The sequence below is a fragment of the Haplochromis burtoni genome, unplaced genomic scaffold (assembly GCF_018398535.1).
Source record: "Haplochromis burtoni strain Fernald_Lab_line unplaced genomic scaffold, NCSU_Asbu1 Contig_187, whole genome shotgun sequence".
Lineage (NCBI taxonomy): Eukaryota > Metazoa > Chordata > Actinopteri > Cichliformes > Cichlidae > Haplochromis > Haplochromis burtoni.
In genome coordinates this window covers 371028-389779 of record NW_024582548.1, presented here as the reverse complement: position 1 = coordinate 389779, position 18752 = coordinate 371028, and the positions used below count along the sequence as shown (strand labels likewise).

At 39.3% G+C, this 18752-nt stretch overlaps 2 protein-coding genes across 2 annotated transcripts in view; both read left to right on the top strand.

Annotated features, from left to right (window-relative positions):
- Positions 1-137: 137 nt before the first annotated feature.
- On the top strand, positions 138-7548 carry fbxo22 (F-box protein 22). Its single transcript, XM_005934551.3, has 7 exons — positions 138-343; positions 615-747; positions 1764-1851; positions 3776-3868; positions 5319-5471; positions 5559-5724; positions 6103-7548. The coding sequence occupies exons 1-7, from the start codon at positions 213-215 to the stop codon at positions 6494-6496; spliced, it is 1158 nt and encodes a 385-aa protein (XP_005934613.1). The 5' UTR covers positions 138-212; the 3' UTR covers positions 6497-7548.
- A 213-nt stretch (positions 7549-7761) lies between these two features.
- LOC102298450 (transmembrane protein 266) overlaps positions 7762-18752 on the top strand; it is a 46410-nt gene continuing 35419 nt past the window's right edge. The window contains exons 1-2 of the mRNA XM_005934550.3: positions 7762-9634; positions 10395-10532. Of these exons, the coding sequence (XP_005934612.1) occupies positions 10519-10532 (14 nt within the window). The 5' untranslated portion in view covers positions 7762-9634; positions 10395-10518. The remainder of the gene's footprint in view (positions 9635-10394; positions 10533-18752) is intronic.

Genomic DNA, 18752 nt, shown 5'->3' with positions numbered 1-18752 from the left:
ATCTTTATCATCCAATTATTTAAGGTTTGATTATGTGTTGGATCAAAGTGAAAGATTTTCACGTGCCTGTAGGGGTGCCTTAACTGCTATAGTTCCTCCTCGCCGCAGGGAGGCGCCAATAAACAGGCTATCCCTCTGCAGCGGTGGGAGTGCAGGGGTCGAAGTTCGTAGTTGGAGTCTGTGTTGTGAGTCTCACGACTACAGAGCGAAACATGAGCGAGAACTCAGATTTTGTTGATTTTTTTCCGGATTCTAAGGCTGAGTACGTACTCAGCAATGTTGCGGAAGTGGTTGAGAGGATTCTTACGTTCATACCAACCAAATCGCTTCTCCAGCTCGCGAGGTAGGTGGCTGATCTTTGTACGCATCACTGTGAGCTAACGCTAATGGCCGCCGATAGAAGTGAAACTCCGACGCAAAAACTTACGGAAGAGCTAAAGCAGCAGCTAGCCTAGCGGTTGTTATTGTCTGTTGGACTGTAATCAAGGGCTTGCTTTCAGCTACTCTGCCTGGATATAAAGACGAGCTGAGTCTTTCTTTTCTGTTTTTCTTTTTTAACTAAGCGATTGTACCTGGTCAGCAAGTGAGACTGAGTTTATCTTTTACCCTTTCAGTGTGTGCAGACTCTGGAGAAACTGTGCTCGCAGAGTGCTTAGGACTCAGCAACAGCTGACCTGGGTGTCGGCCTCTGGACATCCCAGCACAGAGTCCCATGCCCTCAATAGCATCTTGGCCGAAGAAGTGGAGGTAAACTTTAAAACTCTCATAGAATGGTATTTAAATAATTAGTGACACTAAATGAAAACGTTAAAGATAAATGTGAGTAGACAGCTCTTGGTTAATAGTTTTAAAACAGCATACCAGTACCCTATATGCTACCCACTCCTTGAGTAAGCTATCCATCGCGCAAAAAATTTGCCAGCTATCCACTGCAAAGCTGTTCAGCTTTATTTCAAACGCTTCCCCAGAGTTCACCATGGGCCTCACACTTGTATAAAGGCCGTACATTAACATCTGTATCAAACTGACTCCACCCCCTCCTTTCTTGTCACATTGGTGCGAGCTAGATCTCTTGCTATAAGCAGGCACCAACCTGCTGTCCTCCCTGGAACACCCTGCTGTCTTTAAGCAAAAAGGTGTTGCATCAAGCCAGGAATCTTCCTTATTATGCATACCTCAGAGAATTTCTCTGTAACGTCCAGAGGTGTCTCAGGGAGAACATTTGCTCCAAACAATCTGAACTGTGGTCACCTTACCTGATAGATTTGGCTACTTACAACTTCATCCTCAACCCCAACATAGAATTTAAGTTATAGGGTTGCATTTTTGACACAATGGAGAAAATCCAAAGAGCATCACAAATGCGCACGTGCAAGCAGTATTAAAGATTTCAAGTTGAAGTGGAGAATCTCAAAAGATATGTAGCCTTTATGCTACTAAGATTGCTATGATATGAACTTTGTGTTATACATATCCTCCTGAGACCCAGCCTATTCACTTATGTTCTCTGTAATGGAGGGTTGTTTTTGGTCTATATCTTTTGACTTATTTGAACTACCCTACTATGTCCTGATGTACTGAATAGAGGACATCGTGGCCTTTCCAATGATATCTCATGTGCTTGTGTAACCTCTTTTAGCTCCAAAGAGGCAAGATACCACAAAAAAAAGTTAAGCTAAAAGAGACTTTATTGTTTGGTTCTCAGGAGGGTATGATCAGGAACTGTTTTTTTTCTAAAAACTCTAATTCAAATTATTTTACAGAAAGTATACCTGCTGCCTAAAACAGTTCTGGTAATGGCAGACTCTGAGATCCTCAATGGAGGAGCCTTTTGCTACAAACAGAACAAAGGTTGGTATAACATATATTTCTTTTGTAAACTGTATACTTCCCTTAAGGCACAACTCTCTCATACATTATTATTGACTTAACTGCAAGGTGCAAATGCATAATCCTCTAGGAAAGCAGAAGTGTCTTTACAACATATTCTATAAATAAGTACTTCTAATAAGAGCTTATTTTAGTGTCATTTTGTAACAGTAAGTCTGTTTGTATAAACATTTGCAGGCTAGTGTTTGTTTGGCATCTTTAATTACCTGCCATACTTCCTTGAAATTATATTTGAGGTGCACCTATTCTATCCATATAGACAACGTTGCACATGTTTTTTAGAAGCGTTTGTTTGAAGAGAGCATACAGAGAACATTGTTATTTGAATTTTAGAAAACTTTAAAACTGTTGCACCCTGAACAGTTTTTGGAGGGTGAAAAACCTGCCCAGTTTCTCAAATGAAGCTGTTCAAAGCATCTTAGATAACTTAATTACAGTTCTTTTATGGATTTAGGTCCACTATCTTCTGTCTCCTCCCCCATTAGTCACACAGGCCTAGAGATCGCTTGATGCCAATGGCAACCTTTCCCGTCCATAGGGAAAAACTGTGTATTCCACAACAGGTTGGCGTGTGATTGCTTGCACTCACTGGGTGAAATTGCACCACAAACCTTGTTGTGATTGCCCTAGTTTGCATGGAAGTTGTGCATTACCCCTGAAACCAATGAAAACTGACTTTAACAGAGAAAAGCATTTCTTTTTATGGTTTGTGTTACAGTTTCACTACTGCCTGGTAAGTATTTTGGAAATTCTGATAGACAAGTCTTCGTCTTCTATGCAAACTACTACTACTGCGACTACAGTAACCTGCTAGTCACCAGAACAATTACAACAAGGTTTTTGGAGCAGAGCTGTTAACTTCTTTGTGGCCAATTTTATGATAGCGAGTGTCAAGAACTTTCAGCAACCATTCACCAACTAGTTGTGGAATACATTATTTCACTGGTGACTGCTGGTTATCAGGAGGGGGTCACTGACTGACTCGTCTCTTGGCCGCCATGAACAAGGCTTTAAAGACTTGATTTGTTTTTTTTTTTTGTTTTTTTTTAGTGACTGCTAGCAGTCTCCCACAACTACTTGCAACTGGTTGGGGAATACACAGTTTTCATTAGCAGGTGGTGGTCACTAGGGGAAAAATGTGTGCTGTGTGACTGGATCTTAGAGAGGACAACTACTTTGATGCTTACTTATCTTTGTTAACCAAGGCTTTTTTTCCTCAGGCTCTGTGCACACTCCTGTAAATGGTAGTATACGATGTGTCACTTATATGGCATCCGTAGTGTTTTCGTATTGTTTATTATTTAGTCAAATCAAAAATTCATTTTATGATGGGATATTCTAAATAATATTAATAGACTAGTCAGTTTATAATCTGTGTACTATTAAGGAGCAATTTCAGCGGTGTCAAACAAACTGGACACAAGTCAGGACTTGTTTACGATGAAGTGTGAAAAATAAAAAGCCATATCAAAAACAATATAAAGCATAATAGAATAAAACATAAACCAGCGAGTCAAAATCTTATCTGTATAAATAAAAAATGTCTTCAGTTGCTTTTAAAAGAATAAGTAAAGTCTGTACAGTGTAAATATAGTGAAAGAAAATTCCAAAACCAAAACCCAGATCCCCAAAAGTTTTGAACAACAAGGTGGGCAAAGAGCCCTGCAGCAGAGCAGTTGTGGACATGGAGACTCTTAGTCCACTTTGTTGCTATGGCTAATGCTTTGTCATTCAGACTGTATGTTTGGAATCGTCATGCTATAAAACAAAATGGACATATATCACATGCTGCCCTAATGGTATTGATCACAACGTAAAATGTTTCCACGGTAGTACACTTGTGTGGCCTTTCTTCTCATTAACATGTTTTTTTTCCCCACTGAAGCAAAAAAGAGTCGCAACAGTCTCGACGCAGAACTGAACGAGCTCTTCCCCAGAGGCTGTGATGTCATGGGCGTTGCTACACCAGGAATAGTCTGTAAGTGTTCCTTATTTCTGTCTCTCATATTTCTTCATTTATGAGGAAGAAAATAAAATTTCCCCCTCAAACCAAAATAAATCATGTGATTTGATATAAAACACTATTATTTTTAATGAGTTTCAAAGCTATCATGATACAAATGTGGCTTTTGGTTAATATACTACCATGCTCTAAATATGAAAGCTAACCACTTTTCAAGCATATTCAAGGAGAATACTTCATATATCAGCAGGGAGGACTTGCATTAATCCCCACCACTGCTGCCTAGTTAGAAAGTACCACTGGTGGCTTGCATCTCTGTGCCTCTCTCTCTGATAGATTGCCTAGTCTGCCTGATGCTGTGCTCCCCATTTCTCTATATAATCACAACCCTCTGCAGAAGTGACACTCCATCAGCCATGTTCTCTTTCCTCAAGATGATGGCTTATCAGGCTCCCATCGTCTATCAGGTTTAATGGAAGCCTCAGCCGTTTGTGATAACACTCGCATTTTGTGATATAGTAGCCTAAGGTCACCACAGGGTCAACACGCCCAGCTAATTCAACTAAATTAGATCTTTAATCAGATAAGGCTGAGAGTTTGTGTAGTAACACTGCCCAGATTACAGCTAGTTATTTATCCGTATTGATAAAGATGCTGATTGTATGAATTACAGAGATGACACATGCAGTATTCTTTCATTCTTTATGAATACTGTTTGTAACGCAATAGAAGATCAGGGTAAAGTGCATGGTGAAGAAATTTGTTTGCTTTCTGTTCGAAATGCTGAAAGGGTTTCTGTGATGTACAACTGAGCTCATACACCGTTTGTTTTGCTCAGCAGCACTAAAAAAATTTTTTAGGATTGGTGAATGAGTATTCCTCTTTGTGTAGTGTTCCTGTGCATTTATGGCAGCACAACGTCATGTATTTGCATGGAAACACATCCACATGTCCCTTTGATTCATGTTTTTTAAATCAAAGTTTTTGAAATAAATTTTTGTTGGTTTGGTTCTATGTTTAAAACGGTTCTCACCCCTGTAGCACACACCCAGTTCAGTGCTGAATCCACTACCAGCTGCAGTTCCTCTCATAGCCACTAGATGGTGACTCTTTGAAACTTTAGATACATTTGGTGAACTTCTCACTTCAAATGAAAAATGAAAGAGAATTTCCTTGAGGTGGCTTTAGTTAATTTCTTCTTTGGTTCTATTGATGGTAATATCAATTGTCAAAAACTGTAAAGCTTTAAGGGTTGTTTCCTTCATTAGTAGGTCACCACTGGTTTTCTCTTGTGTCATACCTCTGCTCAATATTTTTTTTCTTTTTTAAACATTTGAGTTTTCAGTACATCTATAACTAAGTATAAGGATAAACAATGCTGCTGATGCTGGTTAACAAATAATCCATTAAAACATGCATAAAAACTTATACTTTTATGGTGCTTCATGATTGGCTCTCTGTACAGTGACACCCAGCGGCTCTTGCGGCAACCCTCCCCAGGAGTACCAAGATGGGGGAGCTGGCTTTGCAATCATGCTTCCAGCTATTGAGGGTGTCCAGATCCAGCCTTTTCACTTTTGTAAGAGAACCATCTCCCCGACAGCCCTTAAAGAAGCAGGTAAGCATCGACTACCTGCTTGTTAGGTATTCAATAATATAAACTTCAATAAAATCTTTAATGTTTTGTTTTGTTATTTCTTTCCAGGACTAGTTGACAACCCAGAGCTACGTGTGATACTGATTTTCTTCTATGAGGCATATAAACCAGGAGGCGCACGCTTCCTTAACCAGATACTAGAGCCGCTTTCGAAGACCAAAGCTCTGATTGCTGGAGGGTTGGTAGAGAATGCCTTCGCTCCTTCCAGATACTGGTGAGTTAATTTCCCGAGTGTAAACTAGATATTTTATGGGGTAAATGTAGTAGTGGATTTCCTGCAAATATTTTTGGTCTGATCCTGTGGTAGTTTATCAAATGGTATTTCAGTCTGTATGTGGAAAAATACAAGAGTATAATTGACTGCCCCCACTCAGAGACAACAATCACGATCTACTGCTTCAGGGTAAATATTAGCTGTTCAAAACAGAAGTTTGACATCTATATTTCTCTATTGGGTATCTCCTTTATCTCACTACCAATAGGATGTAATTGATTTTGATAATTAACTGGTAGTGTCTGAGGTAAATTATGAATAGCCTTTTCAGTATGCACTCTACAATACTCACACTTTCCATGATCTCTCACTCTGTAGCTGTAGCCAGGGTTCATATGGTGTGATAGGCCTGGCCCTGAGTGGGCCTAAAGTTCAGGGGGCGTCTGTGCTGTTGGAGGAAGACGTCATCAGCGCAAAAGCGGCTGAAGCCACAATCCGACGACTAAAGGCAGCCAAAATTCCAGAGAAAAACACCCTGGGATTTATGTTTGCCTGCGTGGGGAGAGGCCAGAACTACTACAACAACCAGAGCAATGTCGAGGCAGATGCTTTCCGCAAGGTGTTCCCCAACACCCCGCTCTTTGGGCTGTTTGGAAACGGCGAGATTGGCTGCGACCGAATCATAAAAGATGACTACACGCTGTGTGACACTGACACGGACAACCTGCAGCACGAGTACACTACTGTCATGACCCTGGTCCATCTAGGCTGAATGTCCCGCAGCAACGGTCAACACACAGGATGAAAGATGACACGTCATGCTTTTGTTTGTAACAGCAGTCGAGAGCAACAAACATTGTGTACAGAGTAACGGTACAGCATAGAAGAATATCGCTGTCACTATTTCTACTCATAAAGACGAACAGTAATCTTTTTAACCCTCAGTGTAATGGCAGCATGTGGCATAGTATCCCTTGGAGACTGTGTGGAAACCCAGGCTTTATATTAAAACCAGTGCATTCATACAGTTCAAACATAACAATACAAACTCGGAAGAATGTGATATAGCACATTTAATAAAATGCAAGAAAAAGGGCCCCTATTATGCTCACTTAGGAACTGGAATGTTTACTTTGTATCTGAAGGAATTGGCTCACATGCACTATGAAGTGCTGCAGAACTGTTTCTTACCTCATATCTTTAATAGTTTGTTAGGAGAATCCCAGATGGTCCTGATTGGTCAGATGGCACTATGAACGTGAGGGCGTGCTTAGTACACACAGAGCAACATAAAGTATTAGCCACATTATGAAGAGGTTCTGACATTCTTTGTGAATGATCATTTTATATGTAAATAACTGAAATCACAACACATCTGTTTTCTGTAACTTGCGTATGTAAATGCTTTTTTTTTCTTTTTCAAATTGCTGCTATAGCATCAGTATTTTAGCAGTGCAGTACGACTAGCTGAAAATTACTTTGAGAATTCCTACTTTACTTGATGGGCTCTGTTTGCATCACACTTTCATATTCACTTTTGTTATATGGCAGCACAACCAGAAAAAATATGGAAAGGATTTAATCTTTTTGGGATTTGTAGCCATCATTGGATCATTTGGTGCACTTTGCTCATGGTTAGCTTAGCTGGGTCAGACAGCCAGGCTGGTACTGTGTCACTGTGCTCCATAGTGATAGATAAGTCACTGAAGAAAGCCTGGCCTGCAAAGGAGAAGTTTCAGGAAGTTCAGTAGGAGTGTTTTCTATGGGAACGTGTAACTCCCGGTAACTTTGAAAACCATTATATACATAAAAAGACAAACAAACTAAAAAACTTGGGGTATAATTGGGGCACTTTAATATTCATGATTCTGCAAATGCACTTTTAATTCATGTGATGACTCTGGGCCTTCCTCAAAACATCCAGCCATGGTTTTACACATATGTCTTACCAATGGATAATGTACACGCCACTGTAGCCTACAAGTTCATACTGATAGGTTTCACAATTATTGAATTGGGTCCAGAAAATACAGTTTGTCTCCCCCCCACCCACCCACCCACCCTAAGTTACATCTGCTACTACCTGCTCCCAACTGTTGGGCTTAAAGTCACATCAGCTAACTAAGCTCCTAGAGAATGGGACCAAATAGCTGCCCTGTTGGGTGTGCAAGTGACACCTACTTACTTTTAGTATTGGCTCTCCTGCACTTTCTGACTTTATAAAGCAGGTGTTGATGGTTGGAAATAATTGAAGAAATGTGAAAAGCTGTCAGAATTGTACAATACTTTAGGATGCTGTAATGTTATACACATCTTGGCTTTTTCCTCAGATGGCCCTGTCTTTTAATACATTCTCTGGTTGCTTTGAAAAAAAAAAAAACTGAGATAAAGGTGCAATTTCCAAGTTATAATGTGTTTGTCAGGTAGTTGTATGTTGAAAAATGGCTTACGTTTTCTGTAAAAACTGCAATGATTGTAGCAAAAAGTGGATGTTTTCAAGAAATGTACATTATTTTTTACTTTTTGAAAGATTTTATTTGCAGCTTAGTTGATGTGTTTCTCTTTTTGTTCATTTTCCCCATCTTTAATCGTTTTTGGAGAAGAAATTAAACTGAATCTAAATGGCTTAATGAACAAACTTGTTTTGGTGTTGAAGTACTTTTCTAAATGTGCCAAATCATATCTCTTTTGCTCATCTCAATAAATCACACCCAAAAACAATATAAATAGATATCTGTTATCTTGTTTTGTTAAACCCACTATTTTTGAACGCACTGTGAATCTTTGAAAGACAGCCTTTGAGCCCACTGGGTGCTAAGCATCCGTCTTCGGTTGTAACTACAGGCTAACTACAGTTAATTTAGATCACCGGTTTTCGTTTTTTGCGCACACCCTGAAATTGCGCCTCAGCCTATAACATCTCCAGCAGCCCACGTCCAGGCGTGTTTAAATAAAGGAAGAGACGCTTCAGTCTGATTGATGTGCGCTTTAACCATCGACTGGCTAATCCCGATGAATGACAAACGGTTAAGCCAATTGCTGTAAAGGCAATTTATATTCCCATAGTATCTTTATTTTGGGAAACCATAAAAAACGCTCATGACACGGAGAGGGACGACCAACCAGGCGTAAAGCTAATAAAATCATCTGGGCGATAATCCGCTCTCAAATTGGCCTCATTCGGGAATTGAGAAAAATTACTCTCAGGCTTTCTTTTTCTCTCACACATACATACATACACACGCACGCGCGCGCACACACACATCCACCCCACGGCCAACATTTTTAGACTGCTATGTCGTGACCGGAGCGATGCAAATGTCACACGATTCGATGGCTACTGTCAGTCTACGGAACAAAAACGTCAATGTTTTGGTGGCCTTTGGATGAAATTCGCTTCGCGTTGCCCGGCTGCAGCTGTGGAAGGGGGTCGTTAGAGACCCGAGGCTTCATCGGGGCTCGCTTCAGCACCTGGACAGCTCCCCTCGCAGGGTTCCCCGCTGCGCTCGCCGGGGAAACCCTCGGCTGGGGAGCGGAACCTGGATCTGGATCTGGATCAAGCCTCATCAATCTCAGCGAGGAGGAGGCTGCACTTAAAGGGCCGTTATTTCACCGTTCTGATAACAATTACAGCTAATATGATCTTGCCGAGTGACGATGCTTCTTGCATTTGAGCTTCAGCCCCTCTTTGGTTTTGCACTGAAATCCGAGCAGCGGAAGCAGCAGCAGCAGCAACGGCGGCGGTGGTGGTGCTCGTCCAATGCAAAAGTGCTAAGGATAGCTGCAGCCTACACACCGTGCGAGCCTGCTGCTGCTTCACTTACATTGATCACCGCCGAGAGAGACATTTCTATCAGCAAGGGGGCAGCGGGAGGCACAATTACCCGTCAACAATGTAAATCTCACACAGGTAGGTCCTTCGTGCCACATAATTCATGTAAGTGCAGAGTGGATCTGTTAGTAGTTGCACACACAACTGTCATTTAGTTTCTCTCATGACAGCAAGTGAATCAGTGCAGGTTTATATCAGGTGCTATTATTACTCTGATGGAGCGTGGGAAGTCTGACATGCTTCCAACTCTGTTGGAGTGCTAAATATTTGAGAGAGAAGAGAAGATAAAAGCTTTATGACTGAGCAAAAGTTTACTTTTACACAAGTTTTACTGTGCATTCTTTTGAGATTCTGCTAGTCTTTTTTTTTTTAAATAACCGCACAAAATGTAGACTTCAGATTATTAATATTTGTAAATATTATAATCTGATTGCCACTTTTGAAAACTTGCAGGGCTTGCACAACAGATATTTATCACTATGTTGTGAAGAAGCTTAATTTGGAAAGCCAGTTTGATACACTATCAAATGTCAGATCACTATAATAAAATGTGTTGGCCACGAGTTATGTGTTGGAAGCAAGCTGCCAAATTTCAAATTTTTCCAAGGCATTAAAGAAAGACGACAATTTAGAGTAAGTAAACGGTAAATAAATTAGTGCACTAAAATTGTGACAGTGTTAAAACTGGCATTATTAGAGTGTTTAACAGTGTGCGTGCACAATTTCGAAATTTGAGGTGTGGCCGATTTTACCTACATTTACACTTATATCCATAAGTTGTTAAAAAGGATACTTGCATACTTTATGTACTGTACTGTAATGAATGTATTCGTCTCAGGGTTCAGCATGAAAGCAGCATCTCTCAGGTGGGAAGTTGACCTGCAGCACTAAAACAGACAGAAGTGAGTGGAAACCTTTTGACAACCTCCACCACATCTCTATCTCCTCCATCACCCAGGATCATGGCTAATTCTGAGTAAGTACAGCGTACACACAATTTTGACCACTAATTGATTTTTTTTATTTTTTCCTCATTATCTGTTAAATTTGCAAACTGGTATACCAAAAAACTGAACTCCTACACATTTCCTGTCTTAGAAAACCCCCCAATCAAAGTGTCATTAAATGACAGAAAAATAATCATCAAAAACGATACACTGTGTCTGCTGGACATAAGACTTTTTTTTTTATCACTCTTCCTTTTTCTTCTTATTTTCCCAGTGTGCCCATTTTTTTAAAATTTATTTATTTTTTTAGATTTCCTCTTTTGCCATTTCCTGGTTTTCCATCTCCATTTCTACAATAATGATCTTTATTCACTCAGACACTGCGCCCGTTGAGGTATCTCTGACCCTCCTCACTCTGAATGCACAGGCACATGCTGAAATGCAGATTCATGCAAACACACCTGCACAATGCTGACTGTAGAGCGTCTGTTCTACAACCCTAAACGCAGGTCACTATGTTAATATCTTCTGTGGAGCAACATCCGCTATATTCTTTATTGTGCCCTGTGACCATTACAAATGACCACAATTCTTTCAGCATACATCTCCACCCCCAGTTTTCTCCAAGCTTTCCCTTTTTAATCTTCCCTCTCCAACCTGTGTACTAAGAACAGCTGATGCATTACTGAGGGAACATGCTGTAGCCTGTGTGTATGTTTTGAATGTGTGAAGGCAAAGTAAGAGATATGGGAGAATGCTGAAAATTATTATTCTGTGTCACTTCATGATTCTGCTGGTAGTATGACTCTGTAATTTGTTTCATTGTAACCAACTGCATTTATTCTCTTGACCTAGATGAATAGCTCTAAAGCTTTGCTACATTTGCGCTTTTTTGAGAGAACCGGTTCTGCTGATGGTCCCATATGAAGCACAGCTCAGCAGCTCTCAGTAGCAGTGCTGTCTCATGTTGTGTTTAAGGTGAAACGCATCCTAAAACAGATGACTGTGGCCCACATTTGCACTCGAAACTAATGATTACGCAGTATGTTATAGGCAGAACGAAAAAAATTTAATATTTTTATTGCTCTTAACATCCAGCCACTTGTGCACTATTCACCACCTCATCTTGGTTTTTAAGGATGAGATGTCACCGGATTTATTTACATTTATGTTTCAGGCAAATTTGCAAGGCTGATTCTACATTAGCACATATTTTCAGCTTCATAACAATTTGGTTTAAGTTAAAGCAAAATTTAAAGCAAGCAATAATTATAAAATACACAAATTCATATATAAAAAAGTAAACCCGATAAAAACCAAAGACATACACCGAGAAAAGCACGGAGAAGGAGAGAGACAGCTCATGATCCAGAGCATACCACATCATCTGTCACATATGGTGGAGGCAATGTTATAGCATAGGCTTGTATGGCTGCCAGTGGATCAGGGTCACTATTGTTTACTGATGTTATGACTTAGGATAGAAGGAACAGGATGAATTCTGAAGTGTATAGGCTATATTCTCTGCTCAGATTCAGACAAATTAGGCTTGATTGGACTGATGGGATGCCACTTTGCAGTGCAGCTATATAATGACCCAAAGGATACTGCAAAAGCAACTCAAGGGTTTCTTAAGGCAAAGAAATTGGCTATTCTTTAATGGCAAAGTCAGTCACCTGATCTCAACCCAAGAAAGTAGCTTTTTCGTTATTAAATACAAAGCAGAGAGGTGAAAGACCCACAAACAAGCAGCAACTGAAGGTGGCTGCGTCATCCTAATGGAGGAGATCTGGTGGTGTCCATGTGTTCTTTCCTCAGGTGGTCATTAACTCTCTCTTAATCCGAGTGTAGAAACAATCCTAAATATTAAAATTAGGTTAGTTTGTCTAAAAAATAAGTACATAAATGTACTAAAAGTTCCATAATTTCTAAAGACTTGCTGTATTTTGTTCTTACGCCCCTTGAATTGAAGCTAAAAGTGTAATCTAGTTACTTACTTTCCACCACAGCTTTATTTTTGCTGCAGTTCCATATTTTCTCACTTAACAATGCTCGAGGTTTGTAGCTTGACTGAAGCTTTAGAGAAAGATGTGCTCATGTTCACAGAGTCTCACTTTGTGGAAATAATTTATACAGTAAACTACATTTTAGTTTAGATTTTCCCTTTTGGAACTTTGAGGGTTCCTTGAAGCTCGACGGGAGCATTCATCTTTCTCACCCCATTGCTGTTTACACTGATGTTAATGCAGTGCTAGTGGGAGGTTGGAGAGGCTGTACAGTTTTTCTTTTTTAGTTTGGAGGGTGGGAGTTTATATGCTCATCATATCTTTCTGGGCTATTGGAAGAAACGCTGTCTTTGACCTTATAATCCCTTCATTCTACTATACTGATGTTATATGCACCTATGCACAATAACAAATCTGGGTCATGGAATCTCCATTCACATGGTACATTAATTGTTCCTGTAAATATGGTTCACCCCTTGCAATTTAAATACAACACAATAAAAAGACACAAGTGTTTCTTCTGTTTTAGCTATACTTCATGGACAGGCGACACATCAAATGCACTCCTATGATTTCTCTTACGTTTGGCAGTGCAGAAGAAACCACTGTTAAAATCAGCTTTACGAGTCTACAGAACTCTGTGTTTCCAGCCTTTAAAGCTTTCAAGACCAATTTTCCTTCAAGTGTCTGTAGAAATTAAAATAATCTATTATTGGATACTGACACAGTGTAAAAAGGTCCATGGACCTCTCCATTATGAGGGAGACATCTGCTGTCTTAGTCCTGCCCCACAAGGGTCTCTGTGTCTCCCGTGTCTTCTGCTGCTTGTATCTGTAAAGGTCAGATAAGAGACTGGTCACAGCAGGGCCAGAACAGTCCATTGTGCAGTCTTCCAATTCATCATAGGTTAATCTGCAATATTATTAATGAGCTAATGTGCCTGGCAGACTTCATTAATATCCACTGGCATGAAATTATGCAAGTTTTTCTGGAAGTTGAATTGGGTTTTCTAGGAAATTACCCAAGGCAGTTTGTAAATTCTGCAGAAGTGACAGGTACTACAAGCTCGACGTTTTGTTAAACACCAAGATTTGTTAGCAAAGTTGCTGCTTTGAAAAGACTGGTGGCTGTTGGCATTGTTGTTTTGGAAAGGCTTGAATGACGCCAGAATCATAAATTCTGTCTTTCTTTTTCCTTATGCATATTACTTTGTCTGTGAGTCAACATTAAAAATCATCATTAGACTTTTGCTGTCTTGGAAGCAAAAGCCTATATTGTGTTGTATTTAGTATGGAATATATTTTATGTAGACATGTATATGGTTCAAGTATTGTGTCTTATTACAGGATATAACTTGTGAAATACTCTACAGCTGGCTGTTCCAGACTCATGTGAGATGATGAGTCTGTAACACTAATACACAATGATGCCCAGCTTCTCCAAAGTTCTCCACAGCAGCTGGTGAGAGCAGTGAACATCTGCTTTTTCTTCAGTGTTCTGGCCAAGTTTGGGAGTATTTTAGATCCTCAGGCGTTGGCCTCAAACAACCCAGTCTAACATGTGTGTGTTGATCTTGTAGTCCACCGAGGCCATAAACTGAGTGGAGTGTGGTTCTGTATAAAATGCGCCTGGATGTTTATATATTTTCTCTACACCCCCAGACTGTGTATTTGCAAAGCTGCCACTGGGCCTTTGGAGGGGAGGTGATAGGCAGCGTAGCACCTGTGCTTGATGTAATGTTTGCGCTGAAATGATGGCTTACAGTTTTTATGTTTCATTTTACTGATAGATGCGTATGTTTACACTGTATATCAACACAGTAAAGCACAGCAATGTTGGACATATATTTCACAAATTCCCATTTTTATGGCAACATTTTTCTCCGTACTACATACTACCTGTGCACATGTCGAATCCAATAACACCACAACACTTTATCACTGCTAATGTAGTGGTGGTTTTTCAGAACAGAGTAGATTGTATTTCTTATAATTCAGAGTTTGTAGTTGGACTTTATGATTTATTGAAGTTGCAAAAAAGTAAATGCAATTATGAAGCGAGTTTAAAGTCAAATTGATTCTAAGTGTAGGCTTCCATACATTTTAAAGCTTTTTTTTTTTTGCAGAGAAACCCCAAAGTCCCTCAAGCCCAGAGGTGTCCCATCTTCTATAAACCGAATTGAGTCTATTTATCTGTTTATTTTTCAAAACTTTTATGGAAGGGAAGCTCTTGAGGAACGGGACAAAGATATTTCAACAAGAGCAATTTATCTACAGCTGCATTAGCGCTTCAGTTTATGCTTTGAGCTAAATGCTGACTTCTGTATGTTATTATATGCTCACAATGCTAACATGGCATCTTAGTTTGGTGTAATAAAATGCTAATATTTGCTAATGAGCAAACTGAGGCTCATGAGTGAGACGCTTTCACATGTTTGAGGAACAACACTCTTCGGTGCCGCCGGCCCACAGTTACTTAACATGACCTTATGTTTTGCTCAGTGAAATCCCTTGAGCAGCTTTTGTCACACAACGACCTTTCATACCTGGCCCACAACACCACAATCCACTATTTAATTTTATCTGCCACCCTCAGGGAGACCTGCTCCCCTGAATATCACTCCTTTCCTGTGGGTACTCTTCTGCAGTTTGCAGTCTTGTTAGTCTTTCCATGAAATAATTTCAGAATTTTGCAATTGCCCCTTTCTGTCAGATAAGAGCGTCATGGTTATCTGGAAAGGTCAGTATTTGTATTAAAGACAGCAGAATTTTTTTTATTTTTTGCACTTGGATAGAAACAGAGGTATATTTGCCTTTTAGGTTTTCGGGTTCATTGGATTTCATGTTAATACACTGAAGACATTACCATCTTTAATATTAAACAATTATAATAAAGCTGCAGCAAAGCGACATTTTACGCAAGGAGATAAATAAATTCTTTATGTAATATGTGTAATTATTAAAGCTGTTAAAGTCTATGATGTAAACTTAATTGGTCCACTTTTTCACTCTTCCAGTCCAGATAAATATAATAAAATGGGCATACACTATAATAGATGACATGCACAGGAAGGTTTTAAGTTTCACAGAGTGAAGCAGGAAAAACTAAGGTGAAAAGATTTCTCAAAAGAAATCTTAAATTTCACGATAAAGCCCTTTCCCTTAGATATGAAAATTGCTGAACATTGTGGAAATCCATAGCCTGGGTCAGCACCTTTTCCTGATATCTTGACTGCCAGCCAGGCAGAGCACCAGACACATGGGCCGCTAGGCTCTGGACAGCTTGTGTCTGTCATGAGTAGTTATGTGTATGGTCCTGATTGTTTGGGAAAAAAGCCAAACCTGCTGCTGTACTGTGGATGAGAGGTGGTATGGATGAGATGTTGTTTGCAGGAAAAGAGTGGAGAAAACAACTATCAGACCTACACACTACGGTATCATATTGAACATATCCAGCCTCAAAGTAAAATATGCCTGCAGGATTTTGTCACTGAGGCATATAGATACATTTTTACAGTACAACAGTATACTCCATCTCATGTGCTATAATGGAAGATAAACCCCCCCACAATGCATCTCATTGGGGTTTAGTGCAACACTGGTCACAGAGCAGTAACGATGATGTTGCATTACAAATGTTCTCCTTTAAAAAAAAGAAAACACTCAAAACCCAACGTGTAATCTCTGGTCTTCAGGCAAACATCTGCTAACTTCTCCCAGGTTTACAATTATGGATATGGATTATGGATGATTATAGATATTTGTGCTTTTTTTTCCAACTTTTGGAAAACTTTGTTTACATAAAAAACTACTCTCCATTTTTGAAACTTAATGAATGTTCAGATTTTAACGCATCTGCTGCTTCACAGTTATTCCTTTAAGTTGTTCATTATTTTATGTCCCTACACGTGTACTGTACCTTGTCTTTAGCAAAGTCATGCCATGTTATGAACAGGGCAGAAAGAGCTGTTGTCTGTTATTCATTTTTAATGATGTAATATCCATATATTTCACTCATATAAAACATATTGCATTATTGAACACGAGTCAACAAAATAACAGAATAACCTCTAGTCCATATATTCATAACTATAAAGAATAAATATCGTCAAAGTAATGCAAGGCCCTCTTGCCAAGGGAAATCATCCCTTCAAATTGGGATGAGGACAGCTGCTTTGAGACTAGACGGCAATAACACTTCTAGAAAGTGAAGCCTTTTAATAATGAAAAACCAAAGACACTGTTCTCAGAAACTCCCAGAAACTCTGGTCTTTATTTATTTATTTATTTTTTTTTATTAAAGAAGGCTTCACCATTATTTATATCAGTATCAACATAAAAACTTGTCTGTGCATTATTCTGGTATCTATTAGCTCCTGGTTGTAACTTCTCATCAGTCAAACAAACTACTTCTGCTTGAACAGCTGCTTGGAAAATTCATCTGGTTGTGGTTTACTGACTTCCTGCCTACATCAAAAGAATTTGGCAAAAGTTTTTGTTCTTTCTTCTCTCCTCTAATTTGGTTTGATTAAATGAAAAAAAAAGGAGATTCAAAGATTCACTTATTCCTTAAGTAATTTATATTCAGGCCTTGTGGAAAAAACACATCATGATCTATTCCGAGTGACTGGTGTCTATTTCTGTCTTTCCCAGAACCTCAGTTTACACAGACAAAGCGTTTTGGGGTCACTGATCACATCCCCCATAAATAATCCTTGTAGAATACACCTCCTGGCGAGAAATGTAACTCATTCAACTTCTGTGTGAGTGATTGAGTTTCCAAACGTTCTCGTTACTCTCTTGTTACGTTTATGTGTCAAAAAACACTCCAGTTTGGTGCTTTTTTAATGTTACAGTTACATAATTTAAGAAGCAACAAACTGATAACAGCTTGGTGTAGCACTGTAATCTAGTTGGATTTGTACTGGTGATACAAATATAGCCCTATTTAATATTATTTTTTATAAATCAGATGGTGGGTTTGGGCATTACATCTGCATACCTTTCAGTATGTAGGGAATGTATATGTCTTCACCAAACCTTATAGCAAAGAGCTATTGTTTAAAACTACATTAAAGTAGTTCTCTAATAATTAGCTTTGGTGTATTATGCTAGCATTGATTAATGATGGTGTTGGTCTTATGCAGATATGCGGAAGGCCCTAAAGAATGCTGATAAGCTACTAACTTGACAGCCAGAGATTTATTACCAACTACCCATGTATGCTTATCCACGGGGAAACAAGTGGACAGATTTGTTCTTTTGCAGACTTATCAAGTTCATTTCTTGCAGTTCCTTCTTTTCCCCCTACACATGAAATAGAACTTCAAATACAGGAAACTGATTGAAAAGTTGATTTAGAGCATGGTTTTCTAAGTTCTGGGTTCTGAATGGCAGTTTAGAGAGAGCTATTTTGGCCTGCTGCCCTCTCACAAGGGTTCGCCACAGCAGCCACAGCCTCATGTTAGATTTGGCAAATGTTTTATGCCAGATTTCTTTCTCTGATCGAAACCTAAAGTGATTTGTGGATCCTCCTGGAATCAAACCAAAGACCTTTCACTTGTTTGTCAAATATGTAAACCACTACACTACGGAGCCACTGAGTCACATAACACAGAGAGGCAGAAAAAAAAATGCATCAGTCACTTTTAGTTAGTGTTTGTAATGTTCCTGTATATACAATAGTGGTTTATGTTGGCAGGTGTAATTGTTGTGCTACATTGTGGTTTTTCAGCCTTTAGTTGGGTGGCTGTTTTTTTTTCTGACTCCAGCTGTATTTGTGTATGTTGGCACTGTTGAGTCTGCAATGATGGCGTGAACAGAAGTGTTAATACTGAAGAGACATGATCCGTTGGCTTCATTCTGTGCTGTTATAATATGACATGACTGTTGAATGAATTAAATACACAGTGGTGGAGTCTTTCCTTGTCGTGCTTGCAGGCCACACAACATGTTACCAGAGACTGCCACTGAGAACCCAGGCTTAGAAAGATGCAAGAAAGTTTCAAGTTTTCTTCTGAAAAACTTTCATGTATTATCTGACTAAAAATAGACTTAACAAAAGCCACGGCTTATGTTAAAAAAAGGAGCAGGACATTTGATTTAAGTTGTTAACTAAATTGACCCAGTTCACGCCGCAAATCTTGAACTTCTTATTTTGAAATTTGCAACTGACAAAAACAGAGGTCAATGATATCCTAGCTTGCCACTATTAACAGTGGTAAACGGCCTGTATTTGTATAGC